The following is a 22,004-nucleotide window of genomic DNA, read 5'->3' as shown; positions in this document are numbered from 1 at the left end:
AATTCTGCTTAAGCACTACTAACTGCTTGTTTTTCTTGAAGCTAGATCATTCTGAATGTTTCCTGTTAGACCTATGAGTGCAAACATGGTTTTTGTCCTTCTCTGCCTGGCTTACTTCACTCAGCATGACACCCTCAAGGTCCATCCACTTTCCTACAAATGGCCATATGTCATTCCCTCTCATTGCCATGTAGTACTCCATTGTGTATATATACCACATCTTCTTGATCCATTCATCAGGTGATGGACATTTAGGCTTTTTCCATGTTTTGGCTATTGTTGACATTGCTGCTATGAACATTGGGGTACATGTGCTCCTATGCCTCAGCATTTCTGTAAATCCCTAGCAGGGCTATTGCTGGTTCATACACCCTCCTGCACTGTTGGTGGGAATGTAAACTGGTGCAGCCACTCTGGAAAACAGTGTGGAGGTTCCTCAAAAAACTATCCATGGACACCCTTCTACCACGATACCTGCTTTAGTCTATTGCTAACATGGTACAGGGTTTTTATCCATTTGTAGTTTCCATCCTGACTTCAACCTAGATTTACCTTAGTATCTTAACACTTGCCAGGGAACCAGAGCCACTCAGGCTCCTCTGGCATCTTACATAAGAACCTTTGTTAACTTGAAACTGCTACCTTATTATTTTCAGAAAAACAGAGATTACCCCTTTGAAAATCCTCCAGCCCAGTACAATTCGAAATCATCAGTGAGTGATCCACAGGTTTCTAGACACTTAAAAAATTTAATCCAATATAATTTTTGTCAGCATTATGGTTTAATGGACTGAAAGTCAGTATAGCTCCAGTAACTTTGAGTGCTTTAGTGATTTTCTACCGAGGCATATTTTTCATTGAACACATTCTCATTAAATTTTCTATTTTTATGGCTTACTAGTTTAATTATACCCCTGTATGGCAGATGATTATGATTTCCTTCTCCACAATTCCCTCACACCTATTTTCTTATAAAGAGACTAAAAATTGCTGTGTTTATTTCATTGTTGATACTATAAGTAAAAGAAAGCATCAGGAATTTGACTATTCTCATATTTCCTGGAAGTTCTGACCAACCATATTTTCTCAAATTTGCAATAACATTTTTGAAGAAAAGTCCTTATAGCATAAAATTCTTAGGGTATTACTCCAAATATAAATGCCCAATTTCTATTTTCTCATTTATGCTACTGTTTTTTTCTTTCAGGCACAATTCTAGTCCTGACATTTTTCTTTTAATTTCGTTTATGCTGTCAAGCAGTATTCCATTATCAGAGTTTCCCATGGTCTTGTTTCAATTTTAATTTCATTCACAAATCCAATACCATATCTGGTAACAAACCACCACCCATATTTAATCCATCCTCTCCTTCAGGCACTTGTGCCCCAATCACAGTGCAAAGTGTTTCAAGAAGTTAAAAAGAATATAAGGTAAATTTACTTAAAGGCTGTGCACTGGGGAAGACAGTTAAAATTCTGTGAAGAGCTGACAAATAAACCATAAACTGATGAAATCTTAAACATAATTTTGATTTAACACAATCAGTAAATAACACCTATTTTGCTTATAACTTAAAATGATGTGCCATGATTGGATATATTGCCAATATACCCATGATATGCCATGAAGGTTGAATTGATGAAGATTGCATTCATCTAGAAACAGTCTTCAGCATTTCTACCTCTTTTGAATCAACCACTAGTGGTTGACTACAACTAAAGCACACTTAGCTGCAAACACCTAACTTTAAAAAAAAATAAAGTGGAGTTATTCAAAAGTATTATTTAACAACAAAAAGTAGTATATTAAAAATACTTACAATTTCTTTAAAATATTCAGTAATCCTACTAACTTCTCTTCAAAATTTTTTGGTCCATATAAAGAAAGGCCACCATGTGCTTTTTTTACGTGGATAGCTATATTGTGAGAATCATCAGGTTTTTGCAGTTGAAGTTCTTTGTCTTTAGTAGGTTCTCTGAACAAAGGAACATTATAGGTTATGGTGTTGCATATTGTACAAAAATGACTGACATGGAGCTCCTGGGTAGATGAGTCAGTTAAGGGTCCAACTCTTGATTTCAGCTCAGATCATGATCTCACAGTTTGTGAGTTCAAGCCCTGCACTGGGTGCTGTGATAACAGTAAAGAGCCTACAGAGCCTACTTGGGATTCTCTCTCTTTGCTACTCCCCACTCTCTGTCTCTATCTCTCTCTGAATAAATAAATAAACCTAAAAAAAAAAAAAAAGAATGCTATGACATCCCTTTCTCTAAAAACAATGATTGCCATGAACTCTTACTTTACTGTTAAAAGTAAAAATTCATTGAAAATGCATTGATGTAAGATAATTTGGCATTTAATAATGTATGACTTTCCAATGCCTTAGTTCTGTTTTTTTCCCCCAATCATCAGTAGCGCTATTACATATGTCCACCTAAAAGCAGACATACATAAAATACTTTCCACATTCAGGGCCCAATTATATGTTTTATAAATGTCTTAAGTGATTGAACCATCTTTTGAAATTAGACGTATGTAACTTAGTAAATATTTAAAGTCATCAGTCAATATCCTTCTCTTTAGAGCCATACACTTGTTTTTTGGTGTTTCCTTCACACCAATGATAAAACTACTTTTTTTAATTTTTCAATGTTTATTTATTATTGAGACAGAAACAGAGCATGAGTGGGGGACAGGCAGAGAGAGAGAGGGAGACACAGCATTGGAAGCAGGCTCCAGGCTCTGAGCTGTCAGCACAGAGCCTGACATGGGGCTTGAACCCACAGACTGTGAGATTATGACTTGAGCTGAAATCGGACACTCAACTGACTGAGCCACCCAGGTGCCCCTGATAAAACTATTTTAAAAACTTTTCTTTCCAACTAGTAAATTGTGAACATCTTGAAAGCAGCCATTGTTCTTTATTCTTGTGCTACAGTATGTTATACAGTGAAGTTCCTAGGACATATATTGCTGAATAACCATTCCCCATTCATTCTTCTAGTTCCAAGCATTTCTGTTAAGAAGTCACTAAAAACCTAAAAGCAAAAGCTAACAAATGCTGTCATCCTTAAGAAAAAAAAATGTGGAGAAGATGATAAAACCTCAAATGATCATAGATTACTGACCATATACATGAGAATGTTAAAATCATACTTAAATATAATCTTATATTATGTGGGATGATAATAATAATAGTAAATAATCACATTAATATCTAACATATATTTGAGGTTTTGTGCTGGTTGTTCTGCTGAACATTATATGCACATATCTCATTAACATTAACCATGTGAAATAAATAATAGTATCCCCCATTGGTAAGGAAATTGCAGGTCAAAGAGTTTATATAATTTGTCTTACCACTCATAGCTAGTATAGCTGGAGTTTCTTTGATCTACTTATATTTGCAGATGTTAAAGCTTAGTAGTAAAACTTACTTGATATATACAGAAAGAAGGTAACCTAGATTAACTTACAAAGATAAAATTAAAAACCAAAATCCGTTTTCCCTTCTATCACTTTTACAGAACCTCAAACATTCCTTCCAGACCTAGAACCCCTTAAAACTCTATCCCTACTTATTCCCATAAATAATAAGCACAGTAAAACTCAGCAATGATGAGAATTAGGTATAAAACAATTTGTATTTCTCCACCCAGCCTGGATGCTACAATGCAAATGAAATTAAGTTCTTATATTCTAGAAAGGAGAAGTCCATGGACTGAAGGGAAAGGTGAGGGTAGATATAACAGACTTTGTGGCAGAAACATGGAAATTGAGTCCCAATGGACCTAGTATTCTTCTGGCCCAATTTCATCATATTTGCCCAAGGTGGGCAACTCTTAAATTTTCTACTTTATGTTGGAAATATCAAACTAGCCAAAGGATTCAGGATAGTCCCCAAATATATTTAAGCTTCTTGAAATTAACCAGGAGATACTAAACTCCCAAAAGCAACAGAAACGAATAGGTGTTCAGACACATTAATTGATTCGTTGATTAAATTGTGTCCTATACTCTTCAGGAAATGGTAGAAAATTATCCTTATTTTTATATAGTAACACTAGCAATAATGCAATATATTAAATATATATATATTATATAAAGATGATATAATGGATAATTTCATGCCAATAAATTTGAAAGCTTAGATGAGATAAATCATTGTAAAAGTACAAAGTACCATACTAATAACAAGAAAGAAAATTTTAATTGTTCTAAATATTTTAAAGAATATAACTAAGAAATAAGAGTCTTTCCACAAAGAAACTCCTGGCCAAAATGGCCTTAATGATGAATTCTAAAAAACTCCTAATTGATAAATAAACCCAAATACTTTTGGAAAATACAAAAGACAGCTATGCTTTCCAGCTAGTATTATGAAGCCAACCTAATCTTAATAGCATCTGGCAAGGATATTATAAGCCAGTATCACTGAATATAGGTGCAAAAATCCTAAGCAAAATATTAATAAACTGAAATCAGTAATAGTTTTATAAGACAGTAAAGCATAGCCTAGTTGAGACTATGCCAGGAATACTATTTCATGAATGTTGTTCAACACATTAATGGAATAAAATAAATCATGATTATCTAAACATTTCATATGATAAAATAATCATCTATAATATAAACTCCTACAAAACTAGAAATAAAAATATTTTTTTCTTTTTTTTTAGAGAAAGAGAGCATGCAAGTAGGGGAGAGGAACAGAGGGAGAGAGAGAAGAATCTTAAGCAGGCTCCATACTCAGTATGAAACCCGCACAGGGCTTGATCCCACAACTCTGGGTTGATGACCTGAGCCAAAATCAAAAGCTCAGGCTGACCCAGATGCCCCAATGTGAACTTTCTTAATATGGCAAAAGACAAACATCAATTGTATTTCTGCTTCGTTACTATCTTTTTTTTTCCTTAATGCCACTTACTCGGTTTTATTGCAATATACATAAAATATACATAATTCAGCAAGGAATATGTGATGCCCTCAGCCATCAATCATCGGTAAGAATGGCTTCAAAAGTTTCCCCCATTTCCTCATAAGACACATACTTGGGTTATAAAGATGGTGACCCACCTACTTAAGATGAGGCCCTATCATGTTATGTGAAGCCCTAACATGACCAGGACTTCACCCATGCAACTTCTGATGCAACCACGTAACAGTGGCCATCACTGGACGGGGCTAGCCAGTTATCTCCTGGGCAACAAGGTCTCAGGATAGTTTGTTCATGCAATATGTTCCTTACTATCTAATGGAGGAAGCACTAGTAGATTAATCAGTCTCTAAATGTGTTATTGAAAATTGTTAAAAGTGATATGAAGAATTTATACATGTTGCCAGGAAAAGAAAATGTTTCTCAGAGAGAGACTTAAACTGGCATATTAGATTAAAAAAAAAAAAAAACAAGTTAAAAGAAAAAAAAGAATATTCCAGGAAGAAGGTATAAGGAATTTTCCTGAAGAAGAAATTTCTAAAGATGTTAAATTCTGCTAAAAAATATTTTGACCCTGGGGCAACTGGGTGGCTCAGTCTGTTGTGTCTGACTCTTGATTTTGGCTCAGGTCATGATCTCATGGTTTCTTGAGTTCAAGCCACACTTTAGGCTCTGTGCTGGCAGCTCGGAGCCTGCTTGGGAATCTCTCTCCCTCTCTCTTTTGCCGCTCCCCCCATTTGCACTATCTCTGTCTCTCTCAAAATAAATAAATAAACTTTAAAAAAATATTTTGACCCTACCAAATAGATGTAGCCACTGTGAAATGGATTAATATTCTGTTAATCTTTTCATACTTTTTTGATGTCAATACATCTAATTATTTCTGAATTAATTTTTACTCAAGGAAAATGTCAGGGATACATGAAATTACCTACAGAATTGGATGGTTACCATTACTAGAGAGTAATTAGGGAATTCTAGTTATTTCTCTGTTATGACTTTTTAAGGGTTTTTTTTGGCATTATTCTTACTGATTATTAAATTAAAAAATACATAATATAATTGTAAGTTTAAAAGTAACAATAAAATGAGTGTTAATGTATCTACTCAGATTTTTAAAGTACCCATGGCACTGTACAATTATCCTTCCATGGACAGATACATAGCAGTCGGGCCAGAGATAACCACTACCCTTAATTTTGTCCCAATTAGTCTCTTGGTTTTCATTATACAGCTTAATCAAAAATATATGCATCCCTTTAAAAATCTAATTTTAATTTTGCATATTTAGTTTTGCACTTGATAGAAATGAAGTGATTCTTATGGATTCTGTAACTTTTTTTTTGTTGTTCCACATTGTGCTTATGAGATTTAATGACTATAGTTCATTCATTTTAATGCTTCATAAGATTTCATTATATTTATGTACCACAAAGGGTATTTTCTTAGTCTGTGGGTGACTGGGAATTTTGTTTCCAGGTTTGTTTTGTTTTTTTATGTTTGTTTGCTATACACAAACTTGGCGACTGTGGATATGTACAACTTCTCCAAGAATTAAAATGAGTATATGCACAAGACCCATCCTTAATTGTATTAGTAATGCCAAATTGTTTTCTAAAATGGCTATAACAATAGCCAAGGTTTAAGTTTCCATTGCTCTACATTCTCAGTGCTACCATATTATTAAATTTTTTATTTTGTAAAATATTGATCACTTTTCATGTGTTTATTGAGTTATATTGACTAGAGGAAATCACTAAATTATTTAATTCCTCAGCAACTATAAAGAGAAAAAATTTTAAAAGATCACAATACATTAAGATGTTACTTGCCTCTTTCTTGCTGTGGTAAAATTTAATCATGAAAAATAATGACGGGTAAAACTATTTGCAACTAAGAATAATTCAAAACAATGGAATGTAACTACACCAGCAGTTACTGAATTCCTCACTGTCACATGGTTGAAATTTTTAAAAAGCCAAAAAAAACATTTTATTCTCAACCCTCTGACCCTGAGTACACTGCTTTGTAATATTCTGTGTGACAAAAGTAAAAGTACAGATAAAGCATTTTTGCAACATCTCAAAGAGATTTTTAGCTCAAGTAAAAGTGAGTTGTTATCTGAGTTATAAGCAAAACTATCCACTTATTTCACTGTACTCCATATTTACTTGAAAGAAGAGCCAAAAGACAAACATTGGATATTTGGATATAACTTGGATGTCTGGAACATATTTTTCAAAAATGAGTAAAATGCAGTTGTCACTTCAAATACACAGTATCTGCTGCTTAAAATAAAAGTTAGTTATCAAGTAAAATTTTGATTTTTGGAAAACTTGTATCCACTTCTGTAAACTTGACAACTTCCTAACATGTACGGCTTTTCTGATGATCAGTGATGATATAAAACTTGTGTTCTTGGGGCACACAAGTCAGTCAGTTGAGCGTCTGACTCTTGATTTCAGCTCAGGTCATGATCCTAGAGTCATGAAATTGGGCCCTGTGCCGAGCTCCATACCGAGCATGGAGCTTGCTTGGGATTCTTTCTCTCTCTCTCTCTCTCTCCCTCTCCCTCTCCCCTCACTTGTGCTCTCTCTCTCTCTCTCTCTCTCTGTCTCTCTCTATCTCTCTCTCAAATAAAAAATATAGACATAAATTTTAAAAACTTATGATCTTTTTATATTACATAAGAAAATATGTCAAGATTTCCAATATCAGCATAACCCAGTGAACCAATGATTTCCAAATGGCCAATGTATGTTATACAATCATGCATTAGTAAAAGAGCTATTCATAGTACAAAATAATAGGTTTTATGACATCACTGTGTTTAAATTGGCCATATTAAGGAGTTTTGTTAAAAAGCCACAGTAAATTTAGGCGATAGGGATTACCACCACTAACAAGCAAAATAAAATAAAATTTAGTATACATTATCTCATTCAATCCTCCAACATCACTGTAGAGTATGTAAAATTGTCTCTCTTTTAGATGAAGAGACTAAGATTCAAAATTTTAGATAATCTTCTTAGAGTAACACAATTGCCAAACTGCAGAACTGAAATTCAAACCCAGATTTGATTAGTCCAGAGGCCGTCACAACACTTTGCCACCTATGTATTCCTGTATTCTAGCGCTTAGAACCTTTTTAAACTTTAGTCCCCCAAATCTTTCTGTCACCCACTCCCCCATTTTTTTGTATATCCATATAAATTTTACTAGGTAGTAGTAAGTGACAGAGTAATATATGGAATCTTAAGATGTTTGCTATAGGACTATTCAATGCTTTTTTTTTAGAAACTGAAGTCAGCCTGACTCATAAAAATACAAATAAATACAACCACTTTAAGTGTACTACATTAACTCCATTTGTAAAGCTTAGCTTAATTATCACTAGTGCCAAACCAGGGAAATAATTATGGCTAAATTCCATCCCCAGAATGTAAGTTTGTCAATTGCAAGCTTTGTCTTATGCTGAGCAAGAGTGCTGTCCTTGTCCTACACATTGCCAACATATTCAAAGTTAAAATTGAGGATTCAAAGGCAAGTTCCCTTATATACTCTTGACAGCAAACACTGGAATCCTGTCATCTCTTATAATACAAGAAGAATATTATAAGGTTAGAAAGAGGTAAGCAATATTTCCCTGTTTTCTACTAGATAGATGTGTATGCCAAACTCAGAGTCTCCTCTTTTCATTTCAAAAAAGCAATAGAAAATCCACAGTTAAATGCGAACAGCTGGACTTAACATGGAATAAAGCAGCAATACATTTTCCATTAATATATGACACACTATATGAAAATGCAAGAAAGTCAAATTATTTCAAAAGGATTATCTACCTACTAAATATTAATTGAAACTAAAGAAGCTCAAATTTTAAAAGTTGGGATATCTAAAGAAAACCTTGAATACAATCATATATTAATATATATTTATAAAATAATAATCAAATATCATGCTCAGTCTTGACTTATAACCTAAATCCCACCTATTCACAATCCAATTCAATAGACATTTACTAAACTCCAAACCCAAACAAAGAAGTATTTATTGTGTTTACTCTCTCAGCTCCCAGGTATGAGTCATTTTAATTTTTCCATTTTAATCACCCTACTTTTTCCACCCAGAGAACATTGTTGAACTGGTCACACACCTGAGTGATTACAAATCTATATTATCTAATTTTTACTGATTGTTAATTTTTCTCAGCATTCTATTCTTTTTAAAAAAATTTTAATCTTAATTTTGAGAGAGAGGGACAGAGATAGAGCATGAGTAGGGAAAGGGGCAAAAAGAGAGGGAGACACAAAATCTGAAGCAGGCTTCAGGCCCTGAGCTGTCAGCACAGAGCTCCACATCGGGCTCAAACCCACGAACCGTGGGATCATTGCCTGAGCTGAAGTTGGGAGCTTAAGTGACCAAGCTACCCACACACCCCCTCAGCATTCTTAAATTAGCTTTGTTAAACTCTTACATGCTCACATCAATGGCTTTTCTCTAGTTTCTTTTCCATGCCCATTTCCATATCCTATAGAAAACCGTGCTTCAGTACCAGTACTCTCTATCTGACCTTTGTATAGGAATTGATGATTACTGAATGTTGAGAAGCAATAATAACTAATTAGCTATTCTCACCATTTAGCTATACTGGCACTCAAGCTGGACTTAACTTATTAAAGAAAAGAATTAAATTCAGAGAAAACACCTGTAAATTTTAGATATTCTCTTCCTGATTTCATAGTAATATCCTTAAAGGATCTCAGCCTCATTGGGCTAATTTAAGTAATGAATGAAGCACCTAGTTTTGGAGAATGGAAGGGTCAGTTTGGAGACAGGGAAGCAAATTTCTTGCCACCAATAGTACACGTTTGATAAATGAAATCTATAAGAAAATACATCAGCATTTTAATACTCCTCCAGCCAAACTCATAATTGCACCATGTTCACTACTTATCTCTTAACTGATGGTATCACATTTTTGCATTATCAGGACATTGGTCAGGAATTCTATGAATATAAATTATGCCAGCTGGGATCTACTGGCCTCTTAAACTCTAGATAAAGTTCCATGAAAATCCATAGAAATACAAAGCTCTCCTTAAGATTTCAACATTCTGCCAGATAACATTTTTATTTTACCTCTGCCATTGTGTTTCTTCCTTAAATACTCTTTAGTCCATGTCTTGTTTATTCAGAAATAAAACCAACTTTGCCTTCATTTCCTCAACCAAACTAAACTAAACCAAATATTTAGAGCATTTATGCAATAAGTGCAATAAGTACAGTAAGTGCAATAGAGTTCATCGGGCACTAGGGTTATCCTAAAGAGATCCTGTATCACATATAGCACAACATACTTAAAATCCATTAATACGAGTTTTCTTTTCCTAAATGTCCTCAACTCCATGCCTAGGACAAATAGTTTCTCCTCACTCAGTGCACATTTCTCCAATTATTTCCTGGCTCCTCCTGCTTCTTGTCCACCTCTTGTTTTCTCTGCCTTTTCTCACTCCTGTATAGCTCCACAACTCCAAGTTAGAGTACCTCTACCCAAATCAGAACAGTTCGACACCTATTCCTGGACAATTCCAACCATAAGGAAGAAAGTGTCACAAAAGGGTCTTCCTTTTAGAATAATCTACCATTCCTCAGTGGAAGTTGTAAACATGGAATGGCATTTTTTTCCAATTCAAGACTTGAAACTTTCTTGTAACAGTTCACTCTAACACAGGGACATCCTATGTACTTAGGTAATTTCTACAAATTGTCACCACTTTGCTATAGTAATGCCTCAGGTCATCCAGGGTTTCATTTTTATGGCACAGCACATGATTTAATTTGGGCCACAAAAGACAGACCATGGTTGAGGCAACTAGTTAGATTTCTATTAATTTCCCTCCCCTTCCCTTCATAGAATTCTACAAAAGATCCAAATATTGCTTTCATAAGTTAGCATGATGGTCCTTCATTTCGTCCTGGCCTTCCTCCCTTTCTTTCTCATTCCTTTCTTCCTCTTCTTTTCTTCCACCCTCCCTCCCTCCTTTCCTTCCTTCCTTTTTCAGTCTTTCCTTTTTCTTTCTTTTTCTTTCATTCTTTCCTTTCTCCTTCACTTCTTCCTTCCTTTTCCTTCCTTTTCTTTCTTTTCCTTTTCCTTTTCTTTTCCTTTCCTTTCTGTTTCATTTCTCTTCTCCTCTCTTCTCTTCTCTTACTTTACTTTTTCTTTCTTCTTCTCCTGTACTGCAAACCATCACTACTCCCATGTTGATATATAATGGAAGAAATTATCTAAATATTTTGAAAAAAATTTTTCCACAACTTTCTAATATCAACTACTAAACTGGGCAATTACTGTATCAACCAAAATAGCTTTGCCAGTACTTGGATAATAAACAGGGTGAAGACCATCACATGCAGTTGTGGGTTTTTTGGTTTTGTTTTGTTGTGTTTTGTTTTGGTCCAGGACCTCTTTTCCTTCTTCTCATAACCAACTCTTACTTATTCTGGAACTTCAACATTCCTTCCTTAGAGATGCTTGTCTTGATCTTCTAGTACATTGTCTGCCATTAACACACTCAGTGCAACACCCCCTCACACACTTTATAACCGCTGACACTTATTACCCTTCATTTATTACTTTATAGTGCCTGTCAGTGCCACCAAGCCATATACCTTCTGAGTATGAGACCCTGTGTGATTTACATTTAACCCACAGTCAATCCTTAGTACATATTGTTTAAATGAATAAACAAATGATAAACCATTATTATAAGGTTTCTTCCTAGATGGTGTAAATTTTTGCATTCATTTTTAGGAAAAAAAAGCAAAACCAGAATTATTAACGTTCTGACTTAAAAATACACAAGGAGCATGTCATTCAATATACCTCAGAACTTCAGATGAAATAAGGTTTTATAATCATAAAAAGGGTAGTTTCCTTTGTTCTAATGTTAAATACATAGTTTTCAAATACCCTGTGGTTAATTGCCCTGAGGTCAGATTCAAGCTAGCATGAAATAAGCACTACTTAGCTACAGCTGTCGAATATGGGTGATTTTCACAACACTAGGGAATGAAATTGAGTCCAAATCTCAAAAGAACACCACAAGCTAAGAAGGTAATTTTGCAGATATTTTTTTAAGTCAGTGTATCAGAATCCATTTGCTCTAGGTTTTCAGTTGCTTCATCTCCAAATATTCATCTTTATTTTCCAGCATTTTCTGCACTTACACTTTTAGAGAGAATTTATAATCCATCAAGGTAGCATGTGTATTATGCCAAATAATTACTTTAAAATGTGTTTGTGAAGTATATATATATTTCAGAGAAGTTCCACATCATTTTAACCCAGATCAAAGGTACATGTTACTGCTGCTTTTAGATGTAGAAGTAAAGTTTTGAGCTTCAATTCAAGTAGCTGAAATGTCCTATTCTTTTTAGAATCTGAAGTCCAAAGTGAAGCACTGGTTTTTTGCACAAAACATTCTTTGACAGCTTTTGGAGAAATAGGTAATTTGGCCAGCTGAGCATACCAACTTCTGGTATCCCAGCAGACCTTTCCGGTCGGGATGGCTTTAGCACACTGAAGCATACTCTTAGTAAGATCCCAGGGTTGGTGGACAGAAAGTACAGTAGCACACTACCAAAATCCTTTTACTCTTCCCAGGTTAAATTATTCAGTTTTAAGTTATATAACACAAGCTAAATTAAAATGGTTTAACTAAATATTACCATTAGCTGGTTATAAACCTGTTATAATCTGTTATAAATTATAAATCTAGAAACCCCTTCTAAACAGAACAAGTTACTCCTTCTTTGTCCTTTTTTGATCCCATGCCTGATTAGAATAAAATTTTTTAGAATAATAGTTATTGTTCATTAAAATGTCCTGTGTAAAAATATATCAAAAAAGTCTAAAATGCCACACTCTGCATACTAAGTGCAACAAGTGATTACTGCTAAATTTAATGAGACAAGAACATTATAGTCAAAGCCCATACACAGCTTTGCAGTTTAACAGTAAGCCCATAGACAAGTAAATAAATGGTGAAAAATATGGGCTACAATTTCCCAATAGAAAAGCTGTGGTTTAGTCATTTTTATTCATTTCCTAAAAGAAAAATTATCAAATTGTCTCTAGGCTTAGTATCCAAAAAAGTAAGTCAAATGATTTATAAAAGTCAAACAAGAATATAACCTTCCTTATAATACTTGAATTCCTACTCTTCCCTCAAAAAGTTGCTTATTCAATAAGTATATCTTCAACATAGATTTCCACAATTCTGTGGGTGCTGATTGTTTTCTCAATTACTATCATTTCCTTAACCTTTTCCTACAGAAATGAACTGATATAAAGGCATACTGATTAAGTCACTTTTCCAAGAAATAACAAGTGTTGGGGAGGATGTAGAGAAAAAAGAACCTTCATGCACTGTTGATGGGGAAATAAATTGGTCCCATGCTGTGAAGTATGAAGTTTCCTTGAAAAACTGAAAATAGAATACCATACAAATCAGTAATTCCACTACTGGGTATTTACCCCAAAAAAAATGAAAACATTAATTCAAAAGATATACACAACCCTAAGTTTATTGCAGCATTATTTATAACAACCAAGATATAGAAGCAACCCAAAGAGCCCATCTATCGAATGCATAAATAAGATGTGGTATACATAAAATGGAATATTGCCAATATATATACAACATGATCTTGCTGTATTGTTCCAAATGTCAAGATCATTAAAAAATAAAATAAAATCTTGCCATTTGGAACAACATGAACAACCCCAGAAGGTATTTTGTTAAGTGAAGTAAGTAAGACAGAGAAAAACAAATACCATATGATTTCACTTATATTGATATATGGAATCTAAGAAAACAAAACAAATGAATAAACAAGCAAAACAGACCCATAAACACAGAGAGAAAACTGGTGGTTTCCAGAGGAGATATGAGTGGGGGGTGGGCAAATTGGGTGAAGGAGAATGGGACATACAAGCTTCCAATTATGGAATGAATACGGGATGGGGATGAAACATACAGCAAAGGAAGTGTAGTCAATGGTATTGTGATAGCATTGTATGGTGACAGATGGAAGTTACACTTGTGAGCCTAGCAAAATGTACACAGTTACTGAATCTCTATGTTGTACACCTAAAACTAATGTAACATTGTGCATCATCTATACTTCAATTTTTAAAAAATAAGTCTTTTCTTGTTTAAAAAGAGTGAATATTAAATTTGTTGAAGCAAAGATGCAGCAATGTGTTACTGTTACTATTATATGTATTAATTTGTTACTGTTGCCATTGTTGGTTAACTAATTTGAAAAGAGGCAGAATTCTTGACAGATGTTATAAATCTATACAAAATATCCTCAGTGCCTATATCCATAGTCCAGGATAAAAATAAAAGCTAAAACAATTAAAAAGTTCTTTCCATGCATAACTCTGAAGTGGGATATTAATGTGGGATATTATCTCCTTTACCCAAGTAAAAACAGAGCAGTGTTCAGAGGGTATTCCAAAATCATACTGTTACATTTGGGCAAAAGAGAAACTCAGATCCAAGTCATCTGAGTCAAAATCCAGTGTTTTTTCTTTTTTTTTTAAAGAAATGTAGCAGATTTGGTATCTTATATCTGTGAATATGTCAAAAAATTACCTTCTTTCTAGTTGATTAATAAATAAAATAAATTTTAGACAACTGTAGTTCTGAGCCATCCTTGATCTAATTCCCAGTCAGATCTTCCATTTATTTTCATTTACGTGGAACTGCTCCAAGTGGAGTTAATGGTTATGTGAAGCATTTCTTCTCCTCCCTTGCACTCTGATATTTAGTAAATCCCCTGGCATAAGGGATTCTCGCCAGATGTCCAAACCAAGGCTCTTGTCATTCTTCAAAGTCTCGCTATTGTATCTGTCACACGACATTTATGTTATGTGAATGACAGATTGTTGAATATGGCAATGATCATAGGTAAGTGTTATTGATGAATTATTGTTATTAATGAATATTTTAATAGTGTTGGTATTTAATGACTGCTAAGATTCATGTTTTCTCATCAATTATATTCTGCCAAACGTCTCTCTAAATTACCTGAGCTCTAGTCCCACCATCCAAGCCTATATGGATTCATCATATTACCCAAGGGCCAGTGTAAGCTAAGCTTAGAGGTTCATAATTTAATATATTTCATGAAATGTAACTTTAATTCAGTTTAAGATACTTTTATTGCTACTTTAGAGGAGTTTCTTTCTGACTTAAAATATAAACGTTTTATAATTTTTAAGAGTCACCTACTGTACACATTACAAGTAAAAGCATGATTTTACTTTTACTACGAGACGTATGTACTGAATTATATCAAATACGTTTTCAACATCTATACATAGTTCATATAGTTCTTCTTAAACTAGTAATACTATAAGATTATAATAATGATTTTCTAATGATGAACCTTCTTTAAGTTCATGAGATGAAGCCCACATAACCATGATGTACAAATCTAATACATTATTGCATTATTTCATTTGCTAAGATTTTATTGTGTATGTTTCTGTATATGATAATTAAAATTAGCATTTCTTATTTATGTTATTCTTGTTAAATTTTTTAAAAATATTTATTTTGAGAGAGAGAGAGAGAGAGAGAGCAAGTGCATGCATGTAAGCTAGGAGAGAGAGAGAGAAAGAGAGAGAGAGAGAGAGAGAAGGAGAGAGAACCTCAAGCAGCCACTGCCTGCACTGTCAGTGGAGAGAACCTCTCACTGGGAGCACACCTCCCCTTGTGCGGCTCGATCCCATGAACTGCAAGATCATGACCTGAGCCTAAATCAAAAGTGGAACACTCAATCAACTGAGCCACCCAAGGGCCCCTATCTTGCTAAATTTTGGTATCAGAGTTATGGATACAAGGCAAAATTACAAACTATTTTATTATTGTTTTACACTGTGGAAAAATTAAATTGCATAGAAATTTTATCTTTCTTGGACATTTGAAAGGACCTTCTAGTGATATTACTTGGGCTGTGGGTTTTTAATTTGTGCTTTTGTTATTTTTGCCTCAAAAATACTTTTGAAGCGTACTTTTTTATGACTTCTATTTATACTATATTTTTAATTTCTATCTTCTTGAATAAATTTAGTAGCCCTTTTTCTAGAAAACTAATCACCTCTAGATTATCAAATTAGCCTGAAGTTCTATAACTCTATCATAATTTGTAATTTTCTTCATATCATTTGTTGTATTATCTTTCACTGTCCTAATAGTATTTTATTTGATTATGTTTATTATATAAGGGTAGTTGCATATTCTTTTTAATGATAAAACTAAAGGAGCAATATACATTTATTAGTCCCAATTATTGTACCACCTAATTAAAATTCCCCCAAATCATTGTGTACATTTACTCTTCCTTACCAAACTTTTTTCTTGGCTGCTCCCTAGCAAGGAGTGTGGAAACAGATCAAATACTTTCATTATTTGAGCTCCATTTGTTCTTTAAAGCATACACACATCAACCTTGTTTCCAAAAGAAGACATCGCTACCTTTTTTCCTCCTGTTTGAAGAGGTTAGGCAGTCTGGTTTTTCTCTTCAGGAATATTTTTGGGTATTGCTTTATAAACATATAGTCAGCTGACAGGATATTGTAAGAACTCTGCCTTTAAAAATAAGAGAGACATTAAATTTTAAGTATCATAAGATAATAGTTTCCAAGGAAAGACTTTTGACTCAACATATACAACTTAATTCTATACTATTTAGTCTAAAAAACAAATGACAAAAATATGAAACATAAACATTCTGTGCCTTAAAAAGATCCACTATAAAAATTGTCATAGTATGCGTCAGTAAGAAATATTTTATGAATATCAGATTTATGGGAATGTGAAATTTAATTCTTAAGTTGAGCCTCCTTAAAATTTTTATTCCTGTAATTGATTAAAGCTCTTACATAAAATATGCCACATAATTAAAATTCCTCCAAAATAATTCACATCGAGTTCACATATACGTCACCAAAAAGTATCTGATTCTTTGTAATGATTTATGAAAATCTCATGCACTGTGTTTTTAGAACTGGAATAAAAATGTGTTAGAGCAAAAGATCAGCATTTTCCAATCCAGAAGATCAGTGGAATCATCAGGGATGCTTTTTAGAAGTACAGTTTTCTGATTCTTTCCCTGAGGAAGCAAGATCTCCCAGGCTAGAGGTCTGCATGGGCCTCTCTATTTTAAATATCCTTCTCCAGAGAATTCCTATTTGTAGCCAGGATCCAACCTACTACAAATATAAAAATGCTAATGATCCACAGGATATAGTAAATTATCATTCAGCATCAGGTAATGACATTGTTTCTGGAAAATCTGCTTCATTCAATTTTCAATTGACAACCACCATGAAAAACTGGTCAATTTTTTTACAATACTAAGCATTCGTCTTGACAGCTTATTTCAGTAATTATCAAAAATAGTCATACTTAAAAATGAACACTGACAAACATCCTAGTCAATATTTGCCTCCTGGCAATGAATATAAAAATACTTGAGAAATCTTTTCTAATCTCATTTTCAGTATAAATAATAGCAACATATTATGAAATATTTATAACAGCTTTTTTTTCTCCTGGCCAAAGTTTCTTAAAATACCATATTAATTCTTTACACAAAACAAATACTTCATACTTTAAGAATGTTACGTAAGTTAATTTAACTTAATTAATTCAAATAATGCAAAGTGAATTTGATTTAGTTTGACATTAAGCATTTTCATGCCTAATCTTACACTATCGATACATGAAGTAAGAATATAATCTTTTTTTAAATCCAGTCACTGATATCATCAGAAACTTTTCCAAGATCTTTTTCTTCCCCCAATTTGGAATTCACATTCTACATTCATCTATATGCCACACACTGGGCTATCTTTACACTATATTTACATAACCTGACAAGGTTGCTATTCTCTATCGCCCATTCTACACATAAAGAAACTGCAAACTTAATTCATATAACTAGGAAGTAGAAGACACGGTACAAATGAAAACTAAATTGACTTTAAAACCCATTGTCTTAACCTTCTGGATATACTGCCCCCTAACTAATAAAGCATGTTAATTCTAAGTGACAGTCACTATTCTAGGCAATTTAGATGTATAGTATAATTTATACTTCTAAAGCTATATTAGCTAATATTCCTATCATCTTCATTTTGTAAATAAAGAAATTGAGGCCCAAGAAGTACAAAAGCATGGCCTCTTTGCTTTGTCTACAGGGAACCCATGCTACAGGACCTGGAACCTTACTCCAATCTGTGATCTGGTGGATAAAATATCTTGGGAGTGACTAAGAAGCTTAAATCAAAATTCTAAGACCTTCACTCTTGTCATTTTGTATGTCTATGACTGAGCTGCTTCATCTAATCCTTGAGAATTTTCAAGATGTGGTAGCTGATGTACATGGACCCGTGTTTATGATCTGTCTCCAAACTGGTATCTTCAAGAAGTGAAAATGTGGAAGGTTGAAATGGAAAAGGCAAATGCTAGAACTAGGCATGATATAATTTTCAAAATGAGGACCTAAGTGCCCTATGATGCTGTGATGTATATTCCACATCACAAAATGTAATTTGACAGTATATGCCTATCCTGAGTTTTGAAATAAAAACATAGTTCTGTGTGTTCAGCAGGTATGCATTATTGCCTAAAACTATGTGAAGAATGCAAATAAATGTCTCAAAACATAGAGAAGTAGATTAGGAGGAATGGCATAAATATAATTAGAAAGCCAGGGATACAGAAATATAAGAATTATGGCAGAGTCAGAAAGTAGACTATGGATCCAAATAAGTATTTGACACTTTAAAACTGTCCACACAATTTCTCAAGCTATGAGTTAGCACTCTGTGGACAAAGTTCTAAACTTTACTGAAGCTCACCTGCAAGGAAACTACGTACAGAGAAACTCTAATTTCCTCAAACAGATAAAGGGGAAATACATACAAAACCTATAGATTTACACACTAGAACTCGAGAGCACTTTCAGGATGCTTATGATAGCCAGGCAGATATTAAAAGGTGCAATGTGGGCCAAATAGGGGGAAATGCCCATAAAGAGAAAGCCACAACCTCTCTCTCACTCTCTCTCACTCTCTCTCTCTCTCTCTCTCTCTCTCTCTCCCACACATGCCTTAAGAGAAGTCCAAAGTGGTCAGATCCTGCAGGTTTTCTTTCTTTTTTTTTTTTTTTAATTTTTTCACAGAAGCCAAAAATCTTAACACTCATGTGAAATTTTTATTTTTAAATATTAGTAACTACTGTAGTAATCTACAATAAATTGTGTTCCTCCCTCTCAAATTCATATATTAAAGCCCTATCCCCCAATGATATCATTAGAAATCTCTGCAAGCCAGGAAGAGAGCTCTCATCAGAAATGAATCAATTGGCACCTTGATCTTGTACTTCCCATCTTCCAGAACTGTGAGAAATAAATTTCTGTACCTACAGTACTATGTTAGCCTGAACAGAATGCTTGTAACATACTTTTTAAAAAGTTTTAAATTACTGTGTGAACCAATCAAAATAGTCTTTGGGCTGTACACCAATTATACTATCCCTAGCCAGGGGATGGAGAGCACCAGTTAATGGCCTGGGCAGGGTTCCCGAACTGCATGACAAGTAGTTACTCCATGCCTCCTCTACTAGACGGTACCTATCATAAAATATAAAAGAACCCTAGTCTTGGGATCAAAATGATGTGAATGTGTACTAATTTTTCTAGTTTATATCAACTTAAAAGTATTACAGTATTAAGGTCATTTAAGCTTTATATACTTTACTTGCTTATATATTGAAAGATACATGTCTAAATAATAATAATTCAATGTTTAATATTCAATGATTTTATATCTGTCTCAAAAACATCTCTATGCCACGACAAACTATGTCTTTTTCTTCCTGAGTACAGAGCTAAACCACATTTCCAAACCTCTCTTGTACTTAGATATAGCCACTTGGCTGAGTTCTAGCCAAAGGAAATGGAAGAGAGGGTAGAAGTGATGTGCACCATTTCCAGACCAGTCCCATCAAAATCTGCCCCCAACCTCACCAAAAAACTCTACTACAAAAGATTCTCCATGTCTTTTTCCCTTTTAGCTTTGAGAAAATTATCAGGGTAAACTTGAAAAACACACACAATGATGAAAGAACAAACATTTGAAAGAGGCTTGAGTTCCTAAATCAGAACAGCCTACCAATCAAAACCCTACAGGGCTTAATGTGAGAGAGAAAGAAATTTCTATTGTGTTATATCACTGAGATTTAGGTTTTGTCTATAACAGCTAGATTTCCCTAACTAGTTATATCTTCTGTATCCCAGTCAGTTTTGCTTGCAAGTTTGGGAACATAATACACTTTTAATAAAGAACTTATCAATGAATTATATTTATGTGGGTTCCCAAAGGCAATTTACATTTTTTATTTTAAATTAGTTAAAACAAGTGATACGAGTTGAACCTATTCAACCTCTTATAGATTTTTTTCCTCCTAAATTTGTCTTATAATTGTTGTAGCATCTATTCATTTATGTGATGAAAACTGAAAAAATGTGAATGTTATTCTTGCACACTAGAAGTATAGGTATAATTTGATAATAATTAAGTTCATTTTATATATAAATACATAAAAATGTATACAGATATAATATACTATTATATATTATCTATGATGGATTTACATATTTATTTTATTATATATTACATTGTATATAATGGCTTTCATTATTTTATAATGATATTAAAGAAGAAAAAATGCTATGTGATAGGCCAATGTATTTAACATGACCTAGCTACTAAATGAAAGATCAATCAGCAGTCTTTAGATAATGCCACCTATAAAGTGTTATTCAGTTCAGTTTTCTCCCTACTTATTTTTAAATGTTTTGGAATGTTAGTCTCTAGATATGAATCCATTTGATCATCTTTCTTATCTATGGATAAAGCTCATTACCAGTGACTTCATGGTTTCAAAATTATTTGATTAGTTTTTCAAAGGAGTTTCACATGCCACTGTAATTAATTAGCAGATATATTCATTTTAAAGATTAATCCCTAACTTTTTATTTTCATAAAGTTCCTAGAGAAAAATTAAAAGATCTTTTTTGACAAAGCCAACTGTAAAGATATGACTTGAAGATTGAAACTAAACCTTTTACTGGGATATTGATCTTTCATAAAATTTTACTTACCCTATTTTTAGAACAAATATCTAATTTGCATATAAACTGAAGTTGTGATTTAACTTTTACAAACTATTTCATCTTCTCATTTATTTATTTCTAGTAAAGTTCTACCTACCTTTAGGATTGTTGTAGTAGTTGGAAGAAATACATGTAAAACTCTGGCCCATTTTTTATAATATATTAGCCATGTAAAAATAATAAATATTAGTATAAATCCAGGTACACAATATATAGCATAGAGTAACACATTTTTTATTTTATTGAAAATGTAGATATATATAAACCCCATTTTCAGTGAAAAAAAGGACAAGAATTTAAGTCAACATTAAATCCTTCTTGAACAAATACATATGAAGCTCTCATGTTGAATGTTAAAACTAGAATAGTCTAGCCATGAGAGAGATTACTTTATTGAAAAGAATCTAGCCAATGAGTCTGAGTCTTTTTCATCATTGGAACAGAACTATTAGTGAGAAAATATCATCTTATAGTATAGAATATCACATCTTAGAAAAATCTTCATAGTTACTACATCATGGCAGTCTTGATTCTCTGAAGAACTCTGTTGTTGCACATATCATGCACAAGAATTTTCTGCTACATTGCTGGTCTCACAAGAAGCAAATAATTGAGATCTCCAAAAACCACCACATTTCAAAATTAAAAAAAGGAAACTAAAGTGAGTTGAGTAGGTACCTGAGATGTGAGCATGGAGCAGAGAGAAGGGGTAGGGGTGTGAGTAGGGCACTGATAAGAGCATTGCTGGGAGGAAAATGTACCTTGACCCAGGAAAAAAAGAGGGGAGCTCTGCCTGAGAAACTT

The 22,004-nt window shown here is 33.4% G+C and overlaps 1 protein-coding gene across 5 annotated transcripts in view; it reads right to left on the bottom strand.

The window, feature by feature from the left end:
- The window catches only part of LOC115279493 (cyclic nucleotide-binding domain-containing protein 1-like), a 155,241-nt gene that overhangs the window by 96,969 nt on the left and 36,268 nt on the right, over positions 1–22,004 (bottom strand). For all 5 annotated transcript variants that reach the window (XR_003903469.1, XM_029924035.1, XM_029924037.1 and 2 more), the window contains 2 exons: positions 16,493–16,606; positions 1,821–1,976 (listed from right to left, as the gene is read on the bottom strand). Coding sequence is in view for 4 of the 5 variants with exons in the window: in XM_029924035.1 (XP_029779895.1) it covers positions 1,821–1,976; positions 16,493–16,606 (270 nt within the window). In the remaining variant the exon portion in view is untranslated. The remainder of the gene's footprint in view (positions 1–1,820; positions 1,977–16,492; positions 16,607–22,004) is intronic.

This window comes from Suricata suricatta, chromosome 15, assembly GCF_006229205.1.
Source record: "Suricata suricatta isolate VVHF042 chromosome 15, meerkat_22Aug2017_6uvM2_HiC, whole genome shotgun sequence".
Classification (NCBI taxonomy): domain Eukaryota; kingdom Metazoa; phylum Chordata; class Mammalia; order Carnivora; family Herpestidae; genus Suricata; species Suricata suricatta.
This window is presented reverse-complemented; position numbering and strand designations above follow the sequence as displayed.